The following is a 22,240-nucleotide window of genomic DNA, read 5'->3' on the forward strand; positions in this document are numbered from 1 at the left end:
TATAAAAAATGAACTCATTTATATACAATTGCATTATCTAGCTTATTATGTGCCAACAACTCTCTGTGTGTTTACTTTTGCTTGAGTCTCGCTTCCTCCAAAGCTTCTAGCCATGCCAAAATATGATATCTTAGGGTTCATGTCCAAATCAAGTAAAACATTGCTAGCTTAAATTCATCAAGTCCTTGGCGTGAAGTCTTAGATAGAATCTTAAGTGCAATCTCCAATCCTTCTAGCTGACCCTAAAGATTATTATTTCCCATGTACCAGGATCAACCTGCAATCTCTTATTACTTGCAGCATCTTCTGCCTGTTTGACCAAGGTTGTGCCTTCAGCAGTAACATGCTGCATTGCGTCAAAAAGATAAAAACAGATGACAACAAATACAAATAACTGCATTCTACATTAAAAAAATAGAATCCAACTCCTAAATCACAAACCTTTTTAAACATACAAGAGACAGGATCCAATCCATGGGGTATTTTTGGAAAATAGTCTGAACATTCTTGACAAATCATCAACCTGCAAGTGAAGGGTAGAAAGGGAATTGGAGCGTGGTGATGCTCATGCTGGTAATTGAATCTTCAAACGCCAAGCCAGGTAGGTGATGCTCATGCTGGAAATTGAAGCTTGGAATTGCTTTTCCAATTGTACGTACACATACACATGAGATGAGAATAAGAAACTGCTGTATTTGATTAGGTTTAGCTAATAATAAGCTAAGGAAGGGGAATGTGCTAAGAAGTTATTATGTATAGAATGAGAAAGAATAATAACCAAAAATCCTGTCTTAGACTTATTAACTTTTCACCTATTTGTCTTTCTTCCTAAAAATATTCATTTGATCTGAATAAATATTATGAAACTTGGTTTATTGAAAGCAAGTATTAAATGGTCATGGTCATGGTCATGTAATGTAGTAGTAGTCTTATTCAATTTCGAAAATTGCAAATTTTGTCCCACTGCCACCCAAGCGAAGAGTAAAGACGTAAATGCCCTTCCTCATAAAGCCTGTGTTATTATGATTATGCTTAAAGTAAAAGACAGAATAGAAAGAATGGGAATGGAGGTTGAGTACCTTATGAAGTAATAGTAGAAGAAATCAGCATAAAGAGTTGTTTGTATTAAGCCAGAGAAACAGGCTGAAAACAAACAAACAAACAAACAAACAAAAAGTCAAATGAAATACATGTATAGACAATAAGAATAAGAGAAAAGCTTTAACTTACATATCCATCCATTGAAATGGGGCTGTGTGAGATACCGACAAATCCAGTTGAGAATATTCAATGCACAATATGCCCTAACAATACAATGCAAACAAACAGATTTTCATTCATAGCATCCTATTTTCTAAATGATTATTATACTATTTTTGATCATTTAAAAAACTATTTTTCATGGTTATCCAGCTTCATAATGATATCATGCCAAAATATAGAAGGGAGAATACCCAAGAAAGAAAACATATTGACCGATCAAATTGTCAACATTTCCACTTCGCTGCAGCAGAACCAACTGTGGGAGAATAGCAACAGCTTCCAAATAGATAGAAAATGCCCAACATATCTGCACATTCCTAATAATATTAAAAATGTACAACCTTATCTATTGCTACATTTTTATATCTTTATAACACTCCAATTAGGCTAAGCTTTTTTTGAGGAGGGCATTCAGGTCTTTTGGACAAGAGCTAGTCCAGGTTCTTTTCATATCTTCTTAATAATCAATATAACCGCACTTATTCTCATATATAATTTTGTAATGATTAATTGATTATAACATGTTTCAGCACAAAGACAATGAATTAACTTAACTGTAGTCTGCTTATAATCCTGGCACAAGGTGAAATCTTTATAACATCGGGTGGGTCCACACTAATATTCAAACATAAAACAAGAGCAACACATCCTGTTTTCATCTACAGTTAAAAAACATCATTTTAGAGCTAACTATAAAGAAATACACTACCAATAACAACCCAACAAATCATAGCCTCTGATTTCAAATGCATAGCAGTATTAGCAACGAATGATCACAATTACAAGAACAGCAACACTAATAGCATGTTGGGTTTAGCATATAGCAACAGAAGCCTCCAGCAAATCTCTAAAGCAAATTACTTTGACGATCATGTGAACTCCAACTAACAAAACTAAACCACCCACTACAAGCTTTTTTCTTAATAACTATTGGTGCAAGTAAGCCAGGTATGGCAAAATATAGCTTTATATGGCAAGCATACATGATTACAGGTTACCCTACTCATCTAATCAGTAATAGTGGGAAACTAATAGGTCCAACAGAAACAAGGCATACACCTTGTCTAATAGCAGATTATCTCATAACCATATAAAATGCAAAAGGAAATCGAAAATGACGAAAGGGTAAATGCAGGAAGCAACAGATTACCCGGTCCTTAGGCCGCCATTTGGAGACCAACCCACTTTCAGCAGGAAACAAAATCACCACTAGCAAATACACACTTATAAACTTCCAACCCAAGAATCTCTTCATTCAGTTTCATCAAGTGGCTTACATATACTTTTTAGCCATTGCAACTCTCAATCAGCTTCCTCCTCTTGTAGTTTTTGGAAGAACAGTCTCTCTCTTCCCTCTCCTTTTTTCTCACAGTAACTGCTATAAAAGATGGATACGAGGATTGGAGAAGACACAGATCAGACAAAAATCAGAACAACAAAGAATCTCTTGTGACAATCCCTTGTGACATGGTGCTGATGTGGACAAGTGATCCTAGTGGCATTGCTTACATACAAACCATGAATTTAGATGGAGAGTCGAATTTAAAGACACGTTATGCTAGACAAGAAACATCCTTAATGCCATTAGGGTCAATATCAGGGGTAATTAGATGTGAACAACCTAATAGAAACATATATGAGTTCACAGCTAATAGAGTTAAATGGTCATAAAGTTTCCCTTAGTCAATCAAACATTATCTTACGTGGGTGTCAGGTGAAAAAACCCAAAATGGGTTATAGGTGTTGTTGTGTATGCTGGACAAGAGACAAAAGCTATGCTAAATAGTGCAATTTCCCCTTCAAAAAGAAGCAGACTTGAACAAGCAATGAACTTAGAAACTATCTGGTTATCTGGTTTTCTATTCATATTGTGTCTTGTTGTTGCTATTGGGATGTGTTTATGGCTGATGAGTCATCAGGATTCAATTGATACGATTCCTTATTACAGAAAGAGCTATCTTATAAAGGGAAAGTTTCCAGGAAAACCGTATAAATACTATAGGATTCCAATGGAGACATTTTTTTTGTGTTTTTGAGTTCTGTTATTGTGTTTCAGATCATGATTTCGATATCTTTATACATCACCATGGAATTGGTTCAATTAGGTCAATCTTATTTCATGATAGAAGACAAACACATGTATGATAGTAGTACAAACTCAAGGTTTCAATGCAGATCCTTAAGTATAAATGAAGATTTAGGTCAAATTTGTTATGTGTTTTCTGATAAAACTGGAACACTTACTGAAAACAAAATGGAATTTAGAAAAGCTTCTATTTTGACACGTGTATATATACTGTGTGTTTACTTGATTTCTTCAATTTTTCCCCAGACCATGACTATTGACTAGCCTCTAAAAATCAGGTATGCATGCTGAAATGGTGTTGACACACGTATATATACTGTGTGTGTGTGTTGAAGAATAGTTGAAATGAAAAACTTACATGCCAACTAGAAATGGCTCTACATAAGAAAACAAGTGAACTTAAATCCACTAATGTGTTCACTTTCACCTGCAAACCAAAAAAACATAAGTAAGTTTCTGCTTCAAATCAAATCAAATTCAGGATCTTCCTTGTCCTTCTCCTCCTCTTGAATGAGTTTCCCCTTGACAGTTTTCGTCAAGTTATTGATATCTTGCAAGACTTCTGTGAATTGTGCAGCATTCTCCTTCTTGGCAAGGTCAGCTTCCTCTCGAAGCTTGGTAAGATCCTGCTCCAGGGCTACAACACCTGCCTCCAATCCAGCTATCTTCTCAGAATTTGTTTTTGACATGTAGACACCAGAACCGTAGCAGCTCTGATACCAATTAATAGGTTCAAGATCCTAACCCGTAGGTAGGAACCTTAACCATGCCTCCTATAGTTCGAGAAACATGGAATTCTCCAGCAAATCGTCTAAGACTTTTATTCCAGCATAAAATGTGATTTATCCCTAGAACATTAATTATATAGTCGTATTAACCTAATCATAATCCAAAACCAGATCCTAAAAGATAGGAATTCTAAACTAAATAAAAAACTATTATTCTAATTAAAAGGAAAGCTAAATAAAAGGAAAACATTTAAAAATTATTTCTTGAATCTTGATGCTTATCCCTTCGTCACTATACTTGACCAAAACGACCAACATGGGTCGTATCAGGTGATTCAGATGATAAACAAAAAAACAAATAAATAAATAAAGGACATTTGACACTTATAAAAAAGATAACTGATACTTGTCGCCATACCAGTTACTTAGCAGCAACCTCAAGAAACTCAGCTAGGCGTGGGTGCAAATGAGTTGGACAAACCTACTAAACAAAAAACACCAAAAAAAATTTAATATATAGTTAACATAAACCATTGTTAACAACTAGGCGTAATGAAATTGGATGACTATATTCCCAAATTACCCTTGCTAGGTCTCCAAGCAATGCAAATTGATATCTCGTACAATAGTTTTGAGTCCAACTCCATCAACGTGTGCTTTTGAGTGAATTCCTTGGGATAAACCTTCCATATACGCTCTGTTATCCCTTTCCTTTTTGAACAAAACACCATAGCGAGACTCCAAATATGTAATAATAATCGATCGATAGAGTTTCTACATAAGTTGCAGGTGATCAAAAATGGCGGAAATCAGGAAATGTAAATTGTACCTTTAGCGAGATTAGGGTAAAGCCATCACGAATTAGAGCCATCATTACCTGTGGGAGACCTAGGGGAAGTTGATCGCCTCTATCCACCTGCCAAAAAAGTGAATCGTCTTCCCGTAAGTTTTCGGCGCTTTCTCCCGATCTTGCCGCTCAACCGGACCAATGACGCCGGGAAGGAAAAGGACGTCGCTCTTCACCTCATACATGTGGATGTGCCACATCGGCTTTTCTGAGTCCGGCAAGGTTAAGAACAATTTTTATGTTATGATGTTTTCAACTCCTATTAACCGGGCATCGATGACTAGACGATCGTGGATCAAGCACTGTCTCATATCCTCGTTTTGATGGCGACAGAGACGGTGGCATAAATGGAAGGGGGATATCAGAGCACAAAATAGATAGACAGGGGAGGCGGGAGAGAAAAGAGTCGAATGAGTGTTTTAAAAAGCCCTAGAAATTATCCCAATGATTTTATGATATATGAATTGTTGAGGTATACAACAGAGATGGTATCGTGATTAGGGTTTGCAGAGAAAAGGGAAGAATAGAACGAAGGGGATCTTGAAGCGGGGTATTAAAAATTTTAAGAATTTTGAGGGGATTTCATTTCCCCCTTTCAAGAACGCGCGTTTTAGTAAAAATCATAAAGAGACAATCACAGAGGACGCATGTTTTAGATAATGTGCCCTCCGTGTTTTTATTTTTTTTTTACATTAGACACTAATTTAAGGGCACGCAATAATGCGTGACCTAAATCCTCAAATTTTTTGAACAGACGACATGTTTTTATTGTCACTCTCTTTTGCGTAACATAAATCAGTGAGCGTCGTGAAAGGGTCTTTTTCTTGTAGTGAACTATAAATAACATTAAACTGTATATTATATTTAATTTTATTCATAAGTAACTTGTGGGTAAAAGTTATTCAAACGGTTGATATTATGCAGTTATAATAGATGTATATATTTTCATATAATTCAAAATAATCATTATATTATATTAATTTATTATACGAATTATTATATCAAATTTAACAACTTTATTGTTATATTAAAAAAAACATATTGTAACATCCCGACTCTCAGGTATAATATTTATATATTTATTTTTGGGATTAAATGAGTGACTCAACGAGTTGTATGACCGACTTGTCGAGTAGAGTCGGATTGGCCACATGGGTTTAATGACCAACTTGACGAGTTAGAGTGCTGAATCGCCGAGTGGCACTATGTGACGAAACCCTAAATCTTCGGGTTTGTGTCCTATTTAAAGGGCCTTAAGCCCTCATTTCCGCGTCGCCAGCCACCTAACTCCCCTGTGTGAAACCCTAATCGTTTGGAGTGAGCTAAAAGAGAAAAGAGAGTTAATTTTGGGCATTTTTGTGATCTTTCGTAGGAGAAATAGAGAGCATCAAAGCTTGGATCAAGAGGAGGATTTTGGATCCAGACATTCCTCAGATCTGGATTGTAGGGAGACTTATGAGTCTAAAGACCCAAGCTTTATTGAGCTGGAGGCAAGCTCTTGTGTATCTAGCCCTTGTTGGAGCTTGTATTGGCATTATGAGCCTAATATGCCATGCATGCACCTAAAGCTTGCAACTTTACGTGATATTCTAGCCTTAGGAAGATAGATCCGGAGTATAGGGTATCAGTTCTGCCTTAAAACGTATGAATGATAATTCAACTTAAGGGACTCGGCGAGTCGATGAGCTGACTCGACGAGTCGGTTGAAGTTTGTCCTGATGAGTCTGAACACACTGTAACTCGACGAGTTGACAGGTCAACTCGGTGAGTTGAGTTGGACCTTCATGAGGATTTTGAGGAACCGAAGGGACTCGACGAGTCTCATAGATGCACTCGACGAGTTGGGTCAGCATGGAATGTTGACTCGAGTGTTGACTTCTATTGACTTTAGGGTTTGGTCAAACATGAGGGGAGGAGGTCATGGAGGGGTAAAATGGACTTTTACCCATATCAAGAGTTAAAGAGGGACTAACATGAGTTTTCTTAGAGTTGTGATATTAAGTGTTAATTTGAGATGCTTTTTACATGTAGGCGGGGTATTCAGTTCCTTACTTGCTTACGAGGTGAGTCTTCTCACTATACTTACCTAGAGTGGTAATTTATGTGTGACCAGAGGGTCTTATGTGCTTATATTGAGTATTGTGATATCTTGCATTATGTCTTTGTGATTTATGATGTGTATTATGTTGAGCACGGAGTTAGGACCAGAGAGTCCACCCGAGTTGTGGGATCGGAGGGTCCCACTGAGACACATTGACCGGATGGTCTTATTTGCGTAGAGCCATGAGAGGATAAAGAGATGTGTGTGGTATTTTGGGAAACTCACTAAGCTTCGTGCTTACCGTGTTATGTGTTATGTGTTTCAGGTACTTCTCAGGATTACAGGAAGGCGCCCGCTTGATTGTATACACAAAGCGGAGTTACATTTTCTGGATCCTGGATTGTGTTTTAAACATTTTCTAAATATGTGTTTTTGAGAACATTTTCATTTGGGGTTTTTTGAACTATGTCATTAGAATACGTGATGTTTAAAATCAAAAATTTGTTTGAAAACTTACGGTGTTACAAGTTGGTATTAGAGCCTTGGTTTGAGGGATTCGGATATACCTTCGGGTGTGTCTGGTCTCAAACCGAGGATTTGAGGAAAATTTTCAAAAGAAATCATTTTTCTAAAAAATTAGTAAGATTTTTAAGAGAAATCCGAGTTGGAGCAGTGTGTACAATCTGCCAGAGCCTGAACGGTGATATCCCAAAATACCCTTAATTATTTGTGTTATGAGATATTTATAAGATGTTAGGGATGCATGCTAGAGGATAGGTTAGCTATTTCATATTTAGGGCTAGAGTTGCCTGATTTGTGATGCATTAGCCTAGGAATTGTTGCTATCTGTGGTTGCCTTGAGTATGTGCTGAGTAGGAATATCTAGCAGGAATCACTTAAAAAGTGTTCTGAGTCGAGGGTTAATCTAGGAGAGATATCTAGATGAGTATATGAGGAGTCTACAGAGAGAGTAGCCTAATATCCGTGAAAGATAGAGTACTTGTGAATTGGAATCCTAGGGAGGAGGACTTAAGGTGACTACAGGTTGGTGTGGAAGGTAGTATTGGGCCCGTACTACTGAAAGCATCGGATCTGTATGCAGCTCAAGTAAGAATCTTTAGGGTATTAAGGAGTAGGTAGGGGCGGGAAATTGAGTGTGAGTTTTCTCGAGCGAGTCTCTGATGATTTTCATGTTGTGTTTCAGAGACATTATGGTGGGTACACGCCACACCCCCGAGAGCAGTGGTGCTGGTGACGAGGAGATCCGTAGGATCATCTATGAGGAGTTGTACGTAGCCATTAGAGAGGCGATACTGGATATTTTTGGGTCTATTAAGACCACCCTGATCGATACATTTGATGAGCGGTTTGCCGCTATTATTGAGGTTGATGTTGCTGCAGCTACCACGGCTGTTGCCGCTGCTAGGCCACAGGGAGGTGACACGTTGTTGTTCCGGGAATTTAGCAACATGAAGCCAGCAGAGTTTGATGGGACACGAGATCCGATCGCTAATATGAGATGGATCTCCGACATCGAGGGATATTTTCACACTTTTTTATGTCCATAACATTTCATAGTTCGGTTTGTGCTAAACCAGCTTCGCTTGGGAGCAAAGGACTGGTGGAAGTTTGTGACAGCCAGCTTTACCCCTGCAGATCATGCTGCAGTGTCATGGGAGAGGTTTATGCAGTTTTTCCGAGACAAGTATGTTCCCCAGGTGGAGAGGGAACGGTTAGCCTAGGAGTTTCTGTCTCTCAAGCAGAAGATAGAAACTATAACTGAGATTTCGAGGATGTTCCATGAGAGGGCACCGTTTTGCCCTGAGCACATGTCTACCGAGCAGGCACGTGTGAGCCGATATCTGAGCATACTGAGGAGGGATATACGGGAGTTCGTGGAAAACTCGTCTTACCGGACATTGGCCGAGTTGCAGACTAATGACTGACGGAGAGAGATTGAGCTAGAGTTACAGGCCACGGAGGAGGGGGAGTCCCAGGGGAGAGACCGGAGACCAATACAGTCACAGCTGGCGACGAAGCGAGCAAAGCCCACTGATGTGAGAGATGGGCAAGAAGGGTCGCACTTGTGGCAAGAGTCACAAGGGATCTTGTCGGGCGAGCATTTGCTAGAAATATGGCAAAGAGGGGCACAAGGCGAAGGATTGCCCTAAGGGGTTTTGCACTTTGCTTTCACTGCAACCATACCGGCCATCGGAAGGACGAGTGCCCTCAACTTGTTCAAGGATGAGCCCAGGTTCCACTCCTGCTGCTTTGCATGCTACTGATAGTCGGCCAGTGAAGGCCGAGGCTCCGAAGGCTCGTAGGAGAGCTTTTCAGCTAACAATGGAGGAAGTTCGCGCAACACCTGATTTCGTGGTTGGTACGTATTTCCTTATTTATATTATTTTGAGATTTGTTGTGCTTATTTTGTACTATTTATAGGTACTTTTCTTATGAGTTTTGTACTTGCTTTGGTGTTATTTGACACGGGTGCGATTCAATCCTTTGTGTCTTTAGCTTTTAGTCGTTGAATTGACCTCTGAGGGTTTCTATAGCCAACGAGCATGCGGTTTTTGCTACTGATGTATTCCAAGGATGTGTGTTACAGATTTTTGGTGTCGAGTTTCCGATAAATCTTGTGCCGATAGCGATGGGTGATGTCTGTGTCATCGTGGGCATAGATTGGTTGAGCCGTTTTGGAGCTGTGATCGACTACGAGCGTTAATTGGTGACTATACAATAACCTAGTGGAGGAGTGCTTACGGTGTATGGGGAGGGTACCAGATCTGGATCATCTTTCTGCTCTGTTGCCAGAGCAAGACAGAGTCTACACCAGGGTTGTGTGGGCTTTTTGGCGTATGTGATGGATATGTGGGTTGCTACAGGGTGGCCGAGTTCTATCTTTGAGGTTCCGATATTCTGCGAGTTTCCAGATGTTTTTCCCGAGGAGTTGCCGGGAGTGCCTCCCGAGAGGCAGGTGTAGTTACGGATTGATTTGGTTTCGGGTGTGGCGCCTATTGCCTACACACCTTATCGAATTGCGCCACCAAAGATGCAGGAATTATCCTCACAGCTCCAGGAGCTGCTGGGGAAGGGGTTAATCAAACCGAGTAGCTTACTGTGGGGAGCTCCAATCCTTTTTGTCAAGAAAAAGGATGGTTCACACCAGATGTGCATTGATTACCGGGAGTTGAACAAGCTGACGATCAATAACCAGTATCCACTTCCAAGGATCGACGGTTTAGTCGATCAGTTGTAGGGGGCATCTTGGTTCTCCAAGATTTATTTGAGATATTGATATCATCATATGAGAGTTTGCGAGGAGGATACTCAGAATATGGCCTTTAGGACTCGTTATGGGCACTATGAGTTTGTGGTGATGCCTTTCGGGCTCACCAATGCACCGGCTACGTTCATGGACCTAATAAACCAGGTGTGTAGGCCTATGTTGGATCGATCAATGATCGTGTTCATCGACGATATTTTGGTGTATTCAAGAACCAGATAGCAGCATGTGGAGCACCTTAGAGAGATTCTTGGAGTATTGAGGTTGGAGAGGATTTATGCCACATTCTCCAAGTGCAATTTCTGGTTATGAGAGGTCCAGTTCCTAGGGCACCTCATTAATCAGAATGGGATATTGGTCGACCCGGGAAAGATTGGGGCAATTATGAGATAGGAGGTGCCGAGATGCCCATCTGAGATCAAGAGTTTTTGGGTCTGACCGGCTACTATTGTAGATTTATCAGATATTTCTCCAAGATCGTTGTTCCTCTCACCAAATTGACCTGGAAGTGTGTTACTTTTTCCTGGGGGCCCGAGCAGCAGGCCTCATTTGAGACTCTTCGCCAGAGATTGTGCGAAGCTCCAGTGTTAGCCCTTCTCGAGGGAGTGGAGGACTTTGTAGTTTACTGTGATGCATCTATATCAGGACTGGGTGCGGTGTTGATGTAGAGAGGGAATGTGATAGCTTATCCATCGAGGTAGTTGAAGCCTCACGAGACGAGGCATCCCAACCACGATTTGGAGCTGGGGGCGGTGGTTTTCTCCCTCAAGATCTAGCTTCATTATCTATATGGAGTTCGGTGTACTGTATACACGGACCACAAGAGTGTTAAGTACCTCATGGATCAGCCTAACCTGAATATAAGACAAAAGGGGTGGTTGGATGTAGTGAAGGACTACGACTGCAATATCTTATATCACTCTGGCAAGGCTAATATGGTAGTCGATGCCTTGAGCCGCAGAGAAGAGAGTGCTCCGATTCGATACATGTGTATGAGGATGACGGTGATGACTCCAGTCCTAGATACCATCCGAAAAGCTCAGGTGGGGGCGGTGAAGCCTGAGAACCTCAAGAGGGAGCGAGTAATCAGACAGGTTTCCGAGTTTAAGACGGATAGTCGGGGGCTTATGACTTTTTGAGGGCTGATTTGGGTGCCCTATACAGGTGGATCTCGGTGTGTATTGATGGAGGAGGCACATAGATCGAGATTCTCGATCCATCTAGGAGTCACTAATATGCATTTGGATCTGAAGAGAGATTACTGGTGGCCCTGTATGAAGAGGGATGTGGCATGGGTAGTTTAGAGGCGCTTGACCTGTCACCGGGTTAAGGCGAAGCACTAGCGTCCACATGGCCCGTTACAGCCTCTAGAGATTCCCTAGTGGACGTGGGAACATATTTACATGGATTTTATTACTAAATAATCGAGAACCGCGCGAGGTCGATGCAATATGGTGATTGTGGACCAGCTGACGAAGAGCGCTCACTTTCTTGCTATCAGTGAGACCTATTCTGTCACACCCCCGAACCAGACGGCGGAAACGTCCGAGGGATATTGTGACTTAATTGAATACCATCACAATGATTATACATGAATCATCAAATCATTCATCACCATGCATTGAAATATTACAACTGATATTGTTTACATTCAGTACATTGTTTTAACCATTACATTTCCATAACTTAAATCGTTCGATGCTAATTTAAACAAAACATCATGACATCACTGAATACATATTCTTCGGTTTACCTATTACCTAAGAATACAAGTATTTTGGAAAAACGTCAACATATGAAATGTTGGTGAGTTCATAAGTAATGTTTATGAAAAAAAAAAGATTTTTGTGAAGGTTGAAAACCCAGAAAATCCGATATTTTCTGAAAAGAGTATTGTATATAAGAAAAAGTGTGAAGATCCGTAAGTATGCTTGTCGATTTTTGTAAACGTGTATAATTGTTAAACTTTGTATACATCACATAGGTAAAAGTGTTGAACTTCCCGGGAAAACCCGATGTTTTCCCAATACATAAAATTACATGTCTTATTTATTGTTATACCGATACGACGATTGTTTATGATTACCCAGGTGACATTGGATTAATTATGGGTTGTGAGTCGTTATAATCACGCATTAATGAAAATGACTAGTTTATAAGTACCAAATACAAATGATCCCTTAGGCGTCGTCCGTACTACTCACTTAATCCAACCACCCTGACTTCTCATAGCCCCACAACCGAGGAGAAAGGAGGGTACGAAGCCCCCTTTATTTCCATAAGTCGTTCAAGGCTATCGGGAATGCGAAAGGCACTTGGCCCGACTCGCATTTGACTTCTCGACTTCGCTAGCAGTACCAATGGACCCTTGGGGCCCAACAACACAACAGAGCTATTGAAAGTCCTTTTACATGGAATTAGGTCATAGAAGGCCCAATAACATGTAAGCGTGATTCCCTTCGGGCCTAAAGATCATGTTATTGGGCTAGCTAGGCCCAACAAGCACGATTTGAAACCTTTGAGCCCAAAGATTGAATATTGACTCCTCGTAGATTTTGCTTGTTTATTGAAGTACTATTATTTATTGATTTTTGATTTGTTATTGATTCGAGACCGAATCAATTCGTTTGGTAATGATATTGGTGTTGAAAGTGTATTTGTTATTACGTTTCGCCGGTAGTCGTGGTTCTCGTATTTTATCTTAAGGGATTTATTTGTTTAAAAGTAAGAGTTTACCTTTTCACGACCCTTCTTGTATAAAATTTACACTTTTAGTCCTTTATATAAAAGAATTTCCATTTTTGTCCTTAAACCATTTTTCTTGACACTTTAGTATCAAAACTTATTGAAAAGACATTTTCAGCCCAAATTTACATGATAAACAGCTTAAGTCCTTCAAAAATGAAATTTCCTCCGTTGGAACCCCCATTTTTGCAACCTTTACAGTTTTGGCCCAAAATGGAAAATTTTTGCATTTTTGATCCCTTTTTAATTTGAAAAACCTTTTTGACCTTTAAATTGGTTTTAATACACTTGTAATACCCTGTTTTACAGAAAGTTGCATTTCTAGCCCCTCAATTTCAAAAATCTCGCAAATTGGGGCTTATTGGGCTGAAAAGCCCATTTTAGCCCATTATGTTCAAAGGTTACATTTTAAACCCCTCAAAAATATTGATATTCAGAAAAATTATATTAGAAACTATTTGGACCCTTTTCAACCTCCAGAAATTATCATTTGTCGTTTTGGGCCCTTAGTTTTGTATTTTTGACAATTTAAGCCCAAAAATGGGTTTTATGTCCAAATATGTTCTTCCTAACCAAAAGAACTATTTTTCTTGACTTGATTAGTATAAAATGGTGTAAGCTATGTTTATTTCATTCCTCATGTTATAGATCTCGGTTTTTAGGTACTTTTTGGTTAACATAATCATCAACAAACACATAAAATCATACATGCAAGCATAAGAATCACACAAGGCATACATTTACTCATATATCTACACATTTTCTTGTATTCTCCCCCATAAAAACTCATAAAAACCGAAAGAAAGGGGGGTATGAAGCTCACCTTGAGTTGTTGTTTCGGTTTTGAGGAAGATTGGAAGGAGTTTGATGTTGTTTTCGGCCCTAACAAGCCTTCCTTTGTTGATTTCGAACTTAGAGGGTTTCTAAGAGAGTGATCATGATTTTTGCATGGATTAGAAAGAGATTTTTGATAAAACAAAGAATCTAGATCATAGATCCAAGCATGATCTTACCTTAGATGAAGAATTTGTGGAAATATCTTCTTGAAAAACCTTCTGTATTTCGAGATCTTGATGAAGAGTGGAGGGAGTTTCCTTGAGAGATTTATGAGAGAAATGTGTGTGTGTGTGTGCTTTGAATCGGCCGAGAGCAAGAGAGAGAGAGAGAGAGGAAGAGAAAGGTCTCGAGGTGATGTGTGCATGGAAACATGGGATAAGATGCATGGAAGACCATAATGTAAAAATGAGGTGGCCATGAGAAGTCAACTCTCCCTTTTATTTGGGCTTGGACCGAGAATTAGAGAGGAGGAGAAAAGAATTTGGGCCTTGTATGCTTAAGCCTTTTTTTCATGGTTATGTTAAGTGATGTTTGGTCCAAATAATCATAATTGTGAGTCTTATGACCTATTAGGGCTAAATTAGGTTAATTATGGCCCAAAAGGGTTCATATAATTAATTTAATTCATTCTAGGCCCAATATGGCCCAAAATATTGAAATAAATGGAAGTGGGTCCAATTAGAGCCCATTTAAGAGTTCTAAGCCCAAGATGGTCAAATTGGAAGCTTATTGGTCCATTGGGCCCAATAAGGAAATCCTAGTCCAAAATGGACTTAAACAAGAACTTTTAGGGTTTCCAATTGCTTATTGACTACTTGAAATGCTTGCATGGGGTGTTTGATTGAAATTTTGTTGTCATAAAGTATGCATCATACATGCTCTTATGTCTTTGATTCATAATTTGGCTTAAGTGTTGTAGTTACAAGGCACAAAAATTTCTAGTTGTGATATCATCCCCCCGTTAGAGGGAATTTCGTCCCGAAATTCTTTTGAAAGCTAGATTTGAGAATGCTAGAATAGGTGAGGGTACTTTTGCTTCGTTTGGTCTTTGCGTTCCCATGTGAATTCTGGCCCACGCTTCGCGTTCCACCGCACTTTCACGATCGGGATGCGACTTTGTTTAGTACGCTTCACCTCCTTGTCCATGATTTCGAATGGTTCATCAATGAACAGGAGATTCTCGTTGATTTCAATCTCGTCAAGGGGAATGACGGGAGTTTCATCTGATAGGCACTTCTTTAGATTGGAAACATGTAACACGGGGTGTACACTGCTTAGCTCAGCGGGCTGGGTAGCTGTAGTTTGTACGCCACTGGACCTATTCGGGCAACGATCTCAAAAGGTCCTATGTATCGTGGGTTCATTTTTCCCCGTTTTCCGAAACGAATGACCCCTTTCCAAGGTGAAACTTTTTACAGCACTCGATCCCCGACCTGAAACTCTAAGGGCTTTCGCCATTTATCAGCGTAGCTCTTTTGTCGGTCGCGTGATGCTTGTAGTCAAGCTCTGATTTGAACTATCTTTTCCGTGGTTTCACATATGATCTCTCGTCCCATTAACACCTTGTCCGATGCCAGTTTCTTTGCTAGCTGGGTGTCGCCCACCTCAGCCCAACACAACGGTGATCTACACTTACGTCCATATAGTGCTTCAAAAGGAGCGACTTTGAAGCTCGAATGATAACTGTTGTTATACGAGAATTCAACTAAGGGTAAGTGGGTATCCCAAGACTTCCCAAAGTCTATCACACATGCGCGAAGCATGTCTTCGAGCGTCTGGATGGTTCGTTCGCTTTGACCGTCCGTTTGTGGGTGATAAGCGGCGCTCATGTCGAGACGGGTTCCAAGTGCTTTATGAAGTGATTGCCAAAAACGTGAAGTGAATCTACTGTCTCTATCTGAGATGATAGACACTGGTACTCCGTGAAGTCTCACGATTTCTCGAATGTATAATCGTGTCAGTCTCTCCATCATGTAGGATTCTTTTATTGGCAGGAAATGGGCGAATTTCGTCAGTCGGTCAACTATTACCCATATAGTGTCTACTCCGTCCGACGTCTTGGCTAGCTTGGTCACAAAGTCCATGCAAATCCCTTCTCATTTCCACTCGGGGATCACCGGTTGTTGTAATAACGCCGAGGGCTTCTGGTAGTCCACCTTTACTTTGGCGCAAGTAAGGCATTTGCTGACATAGGTGGCAATTTATGCCTTCATGTTAGGCCACCAATAATGTTGTTTAATATCCAAGTACATCTTGTCCGAACCTGGATGGACGGAGTATCGCGTATTGTAAGCTTCATCCATGACTACCTCCCTAAATCCTCCGATTTTAGGGACCCAAACACGGTTCATGAAATAGTGTACTCCGTCCTCTTTTACCTCTAAATTCTTCTCCAATCCGCGTAATGCTTCGATTGCTCTGTTTTCCGTCTTCATGGCATCTGACTGAGCTACCCCGATCTGAGTGGTTAGGTGAGATTGGATGGTTATTGAGAGATTTTTCGCACGACGATTAGAGTACTCCTTCCGGCTCAAGGCATCAGCTACCACGTTGGCCTTGCCTGGGTGGTACTTGATTTCGCACTCGTAATCATTTAATAATTCAACCCATCTTCGTTGCCTCATATTCAGCTCTTTCTGATTCAAGATGTGCTGGAGACTCTTGTGGTCCGTGAAGATGGTGCACTTCGTACCATAAAGGTAATGCCTCCAAATCTTCAGAGCAATGACCACTGCTCCCAATTCTAGGTCATGGGTCGTATAATTCACTTCGTGTGTCTTTAGTTGGCGGGATGCGTAAGCTATCACTCTTCCATGCTGCATGAGAACGCAACCTAAACCCTGATTTGACGCGTCACAGTAGACCACGAAATCTTCCGTTCCCTCTGGTAGAGATAGTACCGGGGCACTGTAGAGGGCTTGCTTCAGGGTTTGGAATGCAACTTCTTGTTTGTCCTTCCATTTTAATGGTACGCCCTTTTGTTTAAGCAAGGTAAGTGGCTTGGCAATGTTAGAGAAGTTTTGAATGAACCTCCTATAGTAGCCTGCTAGGCCTAAGAATTGGCGAATTTCTGTGGGTGTCGTTGGGACTGCCCATCCTTCAACGGCTTTGACCTTAGAAGGATCCACATGAATTCCTTCCCGACTAACAACATGCCCTAGGAAGTTCATGCTACGGAGCCAGAACTCACACTTGAAGAGTTTTGCGTATAGCTTTTTCGTTCGCAGGGTTTCCAGGATTTGTCGGAGATGTTGGCCATGCTCTTCTTCGCTTCAGGAATAGACTAGAATGTCGTCAATGAAGACGATAACAAAGTTGTCGAGGAATGGTCGACAGATTCAGTTCATCAGGTCCATAAATGCGGCAGGGGGATTTGTTAGACTGAAGGGCATTACGAAAAATTCATAATGTCCGTAATGAGTTCGAAAAACGGTTTTGGGGATATCCTCTTCCCAGACCTTGAGCTGATGGTACCCGGACCATAGATCTATCTTAGAGAAGTAACTAGCTCCTTGGAGCTGGTCAAATAGATCGTCGATTCGTGGGAGTGGATAGCGATTTTTGACAGTGAGTTTGTTTAGCTCTCTATAATCGATGCACATTCTAAAAGATCCGTCCTTCTTTTTGACAAAGAGGACTGGAGCTCCCCATGGCGAGTAGCTGGGTCGGATGAATCCCTTGCTCAGGAGTTCGCTGAGTTGGCTGGACAATTCCTGCATTTCAGCGGGAGCTAGCCGGTAAGGCGATTTAGCGAGAGGGGTTGCTCCTGGAACGAGATCAGTTTGGAACTCAACTTGTCTCTCTGGGGGTACTCCACGAAGATCTTCAAGAAATACGTCTGCGAATTCACGTGCTACCGGAATGTCTTGAATGTTAACCTCTTCCTTGGTTTTATCCACTATGTGAGCCAAGAACGTCAAATCGTTCTTTCGTAGATGCTTCTGTACCTGGATGCACGAGATGAGGCAAAGGCTCGTGCTAGGTTTGTCTCCGTACATAACTAAGGTTTCGTGATTGGGAAGGTAAAGGCGAACGGCCTTCTCGTGACACATAATTTCAGCATGGTGGGGGCTTAACCAGTACATGCCAATAATCACATCGAAACTCCTAATGGAAACAGGCATTAAGTCTATTCGAAAGACGTGTTGATTCAGGGTTAGGGTACATCCGATCTAGATTTCCCCAGTGGATTCGGTTTTCCCATTGGCCATTTCCACCATAAAGGTTTCATTGAGCTTCTGGGGTTGTTGTTTTAATAAATGTTTAAACTTATTGCTCACAAAGCTTCGCTCTGCTCCGGTGTCAAATAGGATGCACGCATAAGTCTGGTTTAGGGGAAACGTACCGGTAACAACAGCGGGATCCTGAATCGCCTCCCCCTGACCCATGGTCAGCACCCTTCCTATTCCTCCATTTCCGGGATTGTTGTTGTTAGGGCAATCTCGACGGAAATGCCCAGTCCTTCCACACCCATAGCAAGTGTGGCTAGGTCCTGCATTGTTGCCACCGGTGTTGGTGTTGTTGTTGTTGTTGCGGTTGTTGTTGTTGTTGCTTCCCTGTTGTTGATTCTGAGGAGGGTAAGTCCTGCAGTACCTTGCCGTGTGTCCCTTCCGATTGCAACTGGTGCACTGCATTTCCCTGCATTCTCCATTGTGATGGAGACCGCACTTGTTGCACTTGGGAAGATTACCAGAATAAGGTCTAGGAGCAGTTGAGGCTGGAGCATGTGGTGTGGACGAAACTTGCACGATTGCAGCATTAACCGCCACTGTCTGCTGCTTCTTGGAAGTTTTGGAGCCTTGACACCCCTTTCTCTTATTGTTCTTCCCCTTCTTTCTATCATTTTCCTTCTTGGCTTCGGTCTTCGCTGGCTTCTCACCCTTGTTGTTGTTGTGGTCATACAGCTTCTTGGCCAATCTCTTAGCACTGTCGAAAGTTTCGGGATTTGCAGCTATCACGTTTCCTTGGATCGGGGAGGTTAGTCCCCAGATGAATCGCTCGATCTTCTTTCCTTCTGAGGTGATCATGCCAGGACATAACAGAGACAATTCGCTAAACCTTGATATGTAGGCATCTATACAGCATTCCGGATAGTGAGGTTCCACAGCTCTTGCTCCATTTTCTGAATTTCACCACGAGGGCAGTATTCGGCCATCAGCATTTCTTTCATTTCTGTCCATGGCATGGAATTGGCTATGGGGAGTGTCATGGCTTCCACGTGTCCGTTCCACCAAGTGAGCGCTTGGTCAACAAAAGTGTATGCAGCAAACTTCACCTTCATCTCTTCAGGGCAATCGCATATCTCGAACACCAATTCCACCTTCTCGATCCATCGTTTGAGGGTGATCACTCCTCCGGTGCCGTTAAAGGTTCATGGTTTGGAGTTTGTGAAGTCTTTGTAGGAACATGTTTTGGTGGGTCCCTGATTCATTCCGTTGTTCGAACTCCCGGCCCCTTGTCCGTTGACTCCTCCGTTGTTCCCTTGGTGAATTTGTGACATTGCTGCGGTGACCGTAGCATATACGGCTGCCTGGAATGCAGTTGAGTCAACTTCGGGTGGGGTTGGTCCAGGGTTTCCGCGAGTGGGTCGTCGAGGCATCTTTCTGTCATGGAACGGAAAGATGTTGAGTGTATGTGGTTTCTGTGAGGTTGTGATCCTACAGACTAGGTGCATGGCACAAACTTAAGTACTTCTACAATTTAGCATACAATCATGGATTCGCAACACATAGCAGATTAAAATGTCATAATAAAACATATAAAATTTTTTACTAATATTATCCGCATTTGATACATGAAAATTTTGCTCGTGAGAGCATACATGAGTGATATTAGTTCGACAGCATAACGACTCTATGAGTAGTGTAGTCACTTAAACATAGAGTCGGGGTACATAGCATAGATCCTAATGACATAGTACTAAAGACTGATACTGCTATCCCTAGTACTCCACAGAGTATCCTAAGATAGGGGGTGAGATCATATGCCGAAGTGTTGAGCCAACAACTGAGCCATCTCCGCCATGTCTCCAATGACCTCATCCCTCTCATGCTCAGCTCGCACTGCACATGCTTCCATGGTGAACAACTGTTGCCGCAGGGCGGCAATCTCAGCTTCGGGGGAGCGATTCTCCCTTGCGGGATTCACTGGTGGGGCGGGGTGGTCCTGCTGCGCCTCGCTAACAAACGACGTGGCGTGATCTTTGCCCGAGTCTTGTCCTTCCTCCATGTCATCATCGGCCTCGTCGAACTCGTAGTCGGTGTCCGTGTATTCGTCAGGTCCGACGTTGTGTGCTCCCTCTTGATTCCCTTCTGGTTCATCTTCAAGCATCTCGTGAGCCACTAGGACTTGATGAAACTGGATACCCTGCTGCTCTCCCTCCATGAAGACTGGGGGAAGGTATAAACTATCGTTACTCCTATGACTCTACAACTATTGTACAAACTAAACGGATGTTCTCTTTTGGTGATAAAGGGGTATGTTTTTAGGTTCCCTAGCTATCACGATCTCCTCAGGACGTGTGATAGTTATACCTTGGAGGGAATGTATTTGATCAGGCTACATCCACTCCTTGATATGACTAGAACAGTTCTGGCTTAACCGAGATACTAGCATTATCTTGTTTGGTTCGGTATTATGTTCTTGTTCCTAATGCAAGCAAGGGTGTTTTATTGTTATGTTTTACTTGTTTTGTTCAGAGTTATGTTAGTCCCTCTTTAGGTTTATAGTTGCATATCAATGTGTGGTTAGATATGCTAGTTCACTATAAACAGAGCTCTGATACCAACCTGTCACATCCCCGAACCAGACGGCAGAAACGTCCGAAGGCTATTGTGACTTAATTGAATACCATCACAATGATTATACATGAATCATAACATCATTCATCACCATGCATTGAAATATTACAACTGATATTGTTTACATTCAGTACATTGTTTTAAACATTACATTTCCATAACTTAAACCGTTCGATACTAATTTAAACAAAACACCATGACATCACTGAATACATATTCTTCGGTTTACCTGTTACCTGAGAATACAAGTATTTTGGGAAAACGTCAACATATGAAATGTTGGTGAGTTCATAAGTAATGTTTATGAAAAAAATGATTTTTTTGAAGTTTGAAAACCCAGAACCAGACGGCGGAAACGTCCGAGGGATATTGTGACTTAATTGAATACCATCACAATGATTATACATGAATCATAAAATCATTCATCACCATGCATTGAAATATTACAACTAATATTGTTTACATTCAGTATATTGTTTTAACCATTACATTTCCATAACTTAAATCGTTCGATGCTAATTTAAACAAAACATCATGACATCACTGAATACATATTCTTCGGTTTACCTATTACCTGAGAATACAAGTATTTTGGAAAAACGTCAACATATGAAATGTTGGTGAGTTCATAAGTAATGTTTATGAAAAAAAAAAGATTTTTGTGAAGGTTGAAAACCCAGAAAATCCGATATTTTCTGAAAAGAGTATTGTATATAAGAAAAAGTGTGAAGATCCGTAAGTATGCTTGTCGATTTTTGTAAACGTGTATAATTGTTAAATTTTGTATACATCACATAGGTAAAAGTGTTGAACTTCCCGGGAAAACCCGATGTTTTCCCAATACATAAAATTACATGTCTTATTTATTGTTATACCGATACGACGATTGTTTATGATTACCCAGGTGACATTGGATTAATTATGGGTTGTGAGTCGTTATAATCACGCATTAATGAAAATGACTAGTTTATAACTACCAAATACAAATGATCCCTTAGGCGTCGTCCGTACTACTCACTTAATCCAACCACCCTGACTTCTCATAGCCCCACAACCGAGGAGAAAGGAGGGTACGAAGCCCCCTTTATTTCCATAAGTCGTTCAAGGATATCGGGAATGCGAAAGGCACTTGGCCCGACTCGCATTTGACTTCTTGACTTCGCTAGCAGTACCAATGGACCCTTGGGGTCCAACAACACAATAGAGCTATTGAAAGTCCTTTTACATGGAATTAGGTCATAGAAGGCCCAATAACATGTAAGAGCAATTCCCTTCGGACCTAAAGATCATGTTATTGGGCTAGCTAGGCCCAACAAGCACGATTTGAAACTTTTGAGCCCAAAGATTGAATATTGACTCCTCGTAGATTTTGCTTGTTTATTGAAGTACTATTATTTATTGATTTTTGATTTGTTATTTATTCGAGACAGAATCAATTCGTTTGGTACCGATATTGGTGTTGAAAGTGTATTTGTTATTACGTTTCGCCGGTAGTCGTGGTTCTCGTATTTTATCTTAAGGGATTTATTTGTTTAAAAGTAAGAGTTTACCTTTTCATGACCCTTCTTGTATAAAATTTAGACTTTTAGTCCTTTATATAAAAGAAT

General features: G+C 40.9%; 1 protein-coding gene and 1 pseudogene across 1 annotated transcript; both read right to left on the reverse strand.

Moving 5' to 3' along the window:
• Positions 1 to 612: 612 nt before the first annotated feature.
• LOC128133584 (ER lumen protein-retaining receptor A-like) lies at positions 613 to 4,038 on the reverse strand. Its single transcript, XM_052771082.1, has 6 exons — positions 3,877 to 4,038; positions 3,708 to 3,776; positions 1,455 to 1,570; positions 1,231 to 1,304; positions 1,080 to 1,143; positions 613 to 649 (listed from the first exon to the last, which is right to left on the reverse strand). The coding sequence occupies exons 1-6, from the start codon at positions 4,036 to 4,038 to the stop codon at positions 613 to 615; spliced, it is 522 nt and encodes a 173-aa protein (XP_052627042.1).
• A 627-nt stretch (positions 4,039 to 4,665) lies between these two features.
• LOC111886543 (oil body-associated protein 1A-like) lies at positions 4,666 to 20,061 on the reverse strand (annotated as a pseudogene).
• Between the last annotated feature and the right edge of the window lie 2,179 nt (positions 20,062 to 22,240).

Source organism: Lactuca sativa, chromosome 4 (genome assembly GCF_002870075.4).
Source record: "Lactuca sativa cultivar Salinas chromosome 4, Lsat_Salinas_v11, whole genome shotgun sequence".
NCBI classification, from domain to species: Eukaryota; Viridiplantae; Streptophyta; class Magnoliopsida; order Asterales; family Asteraceae; genus Lactuca; species Lactuca sativa.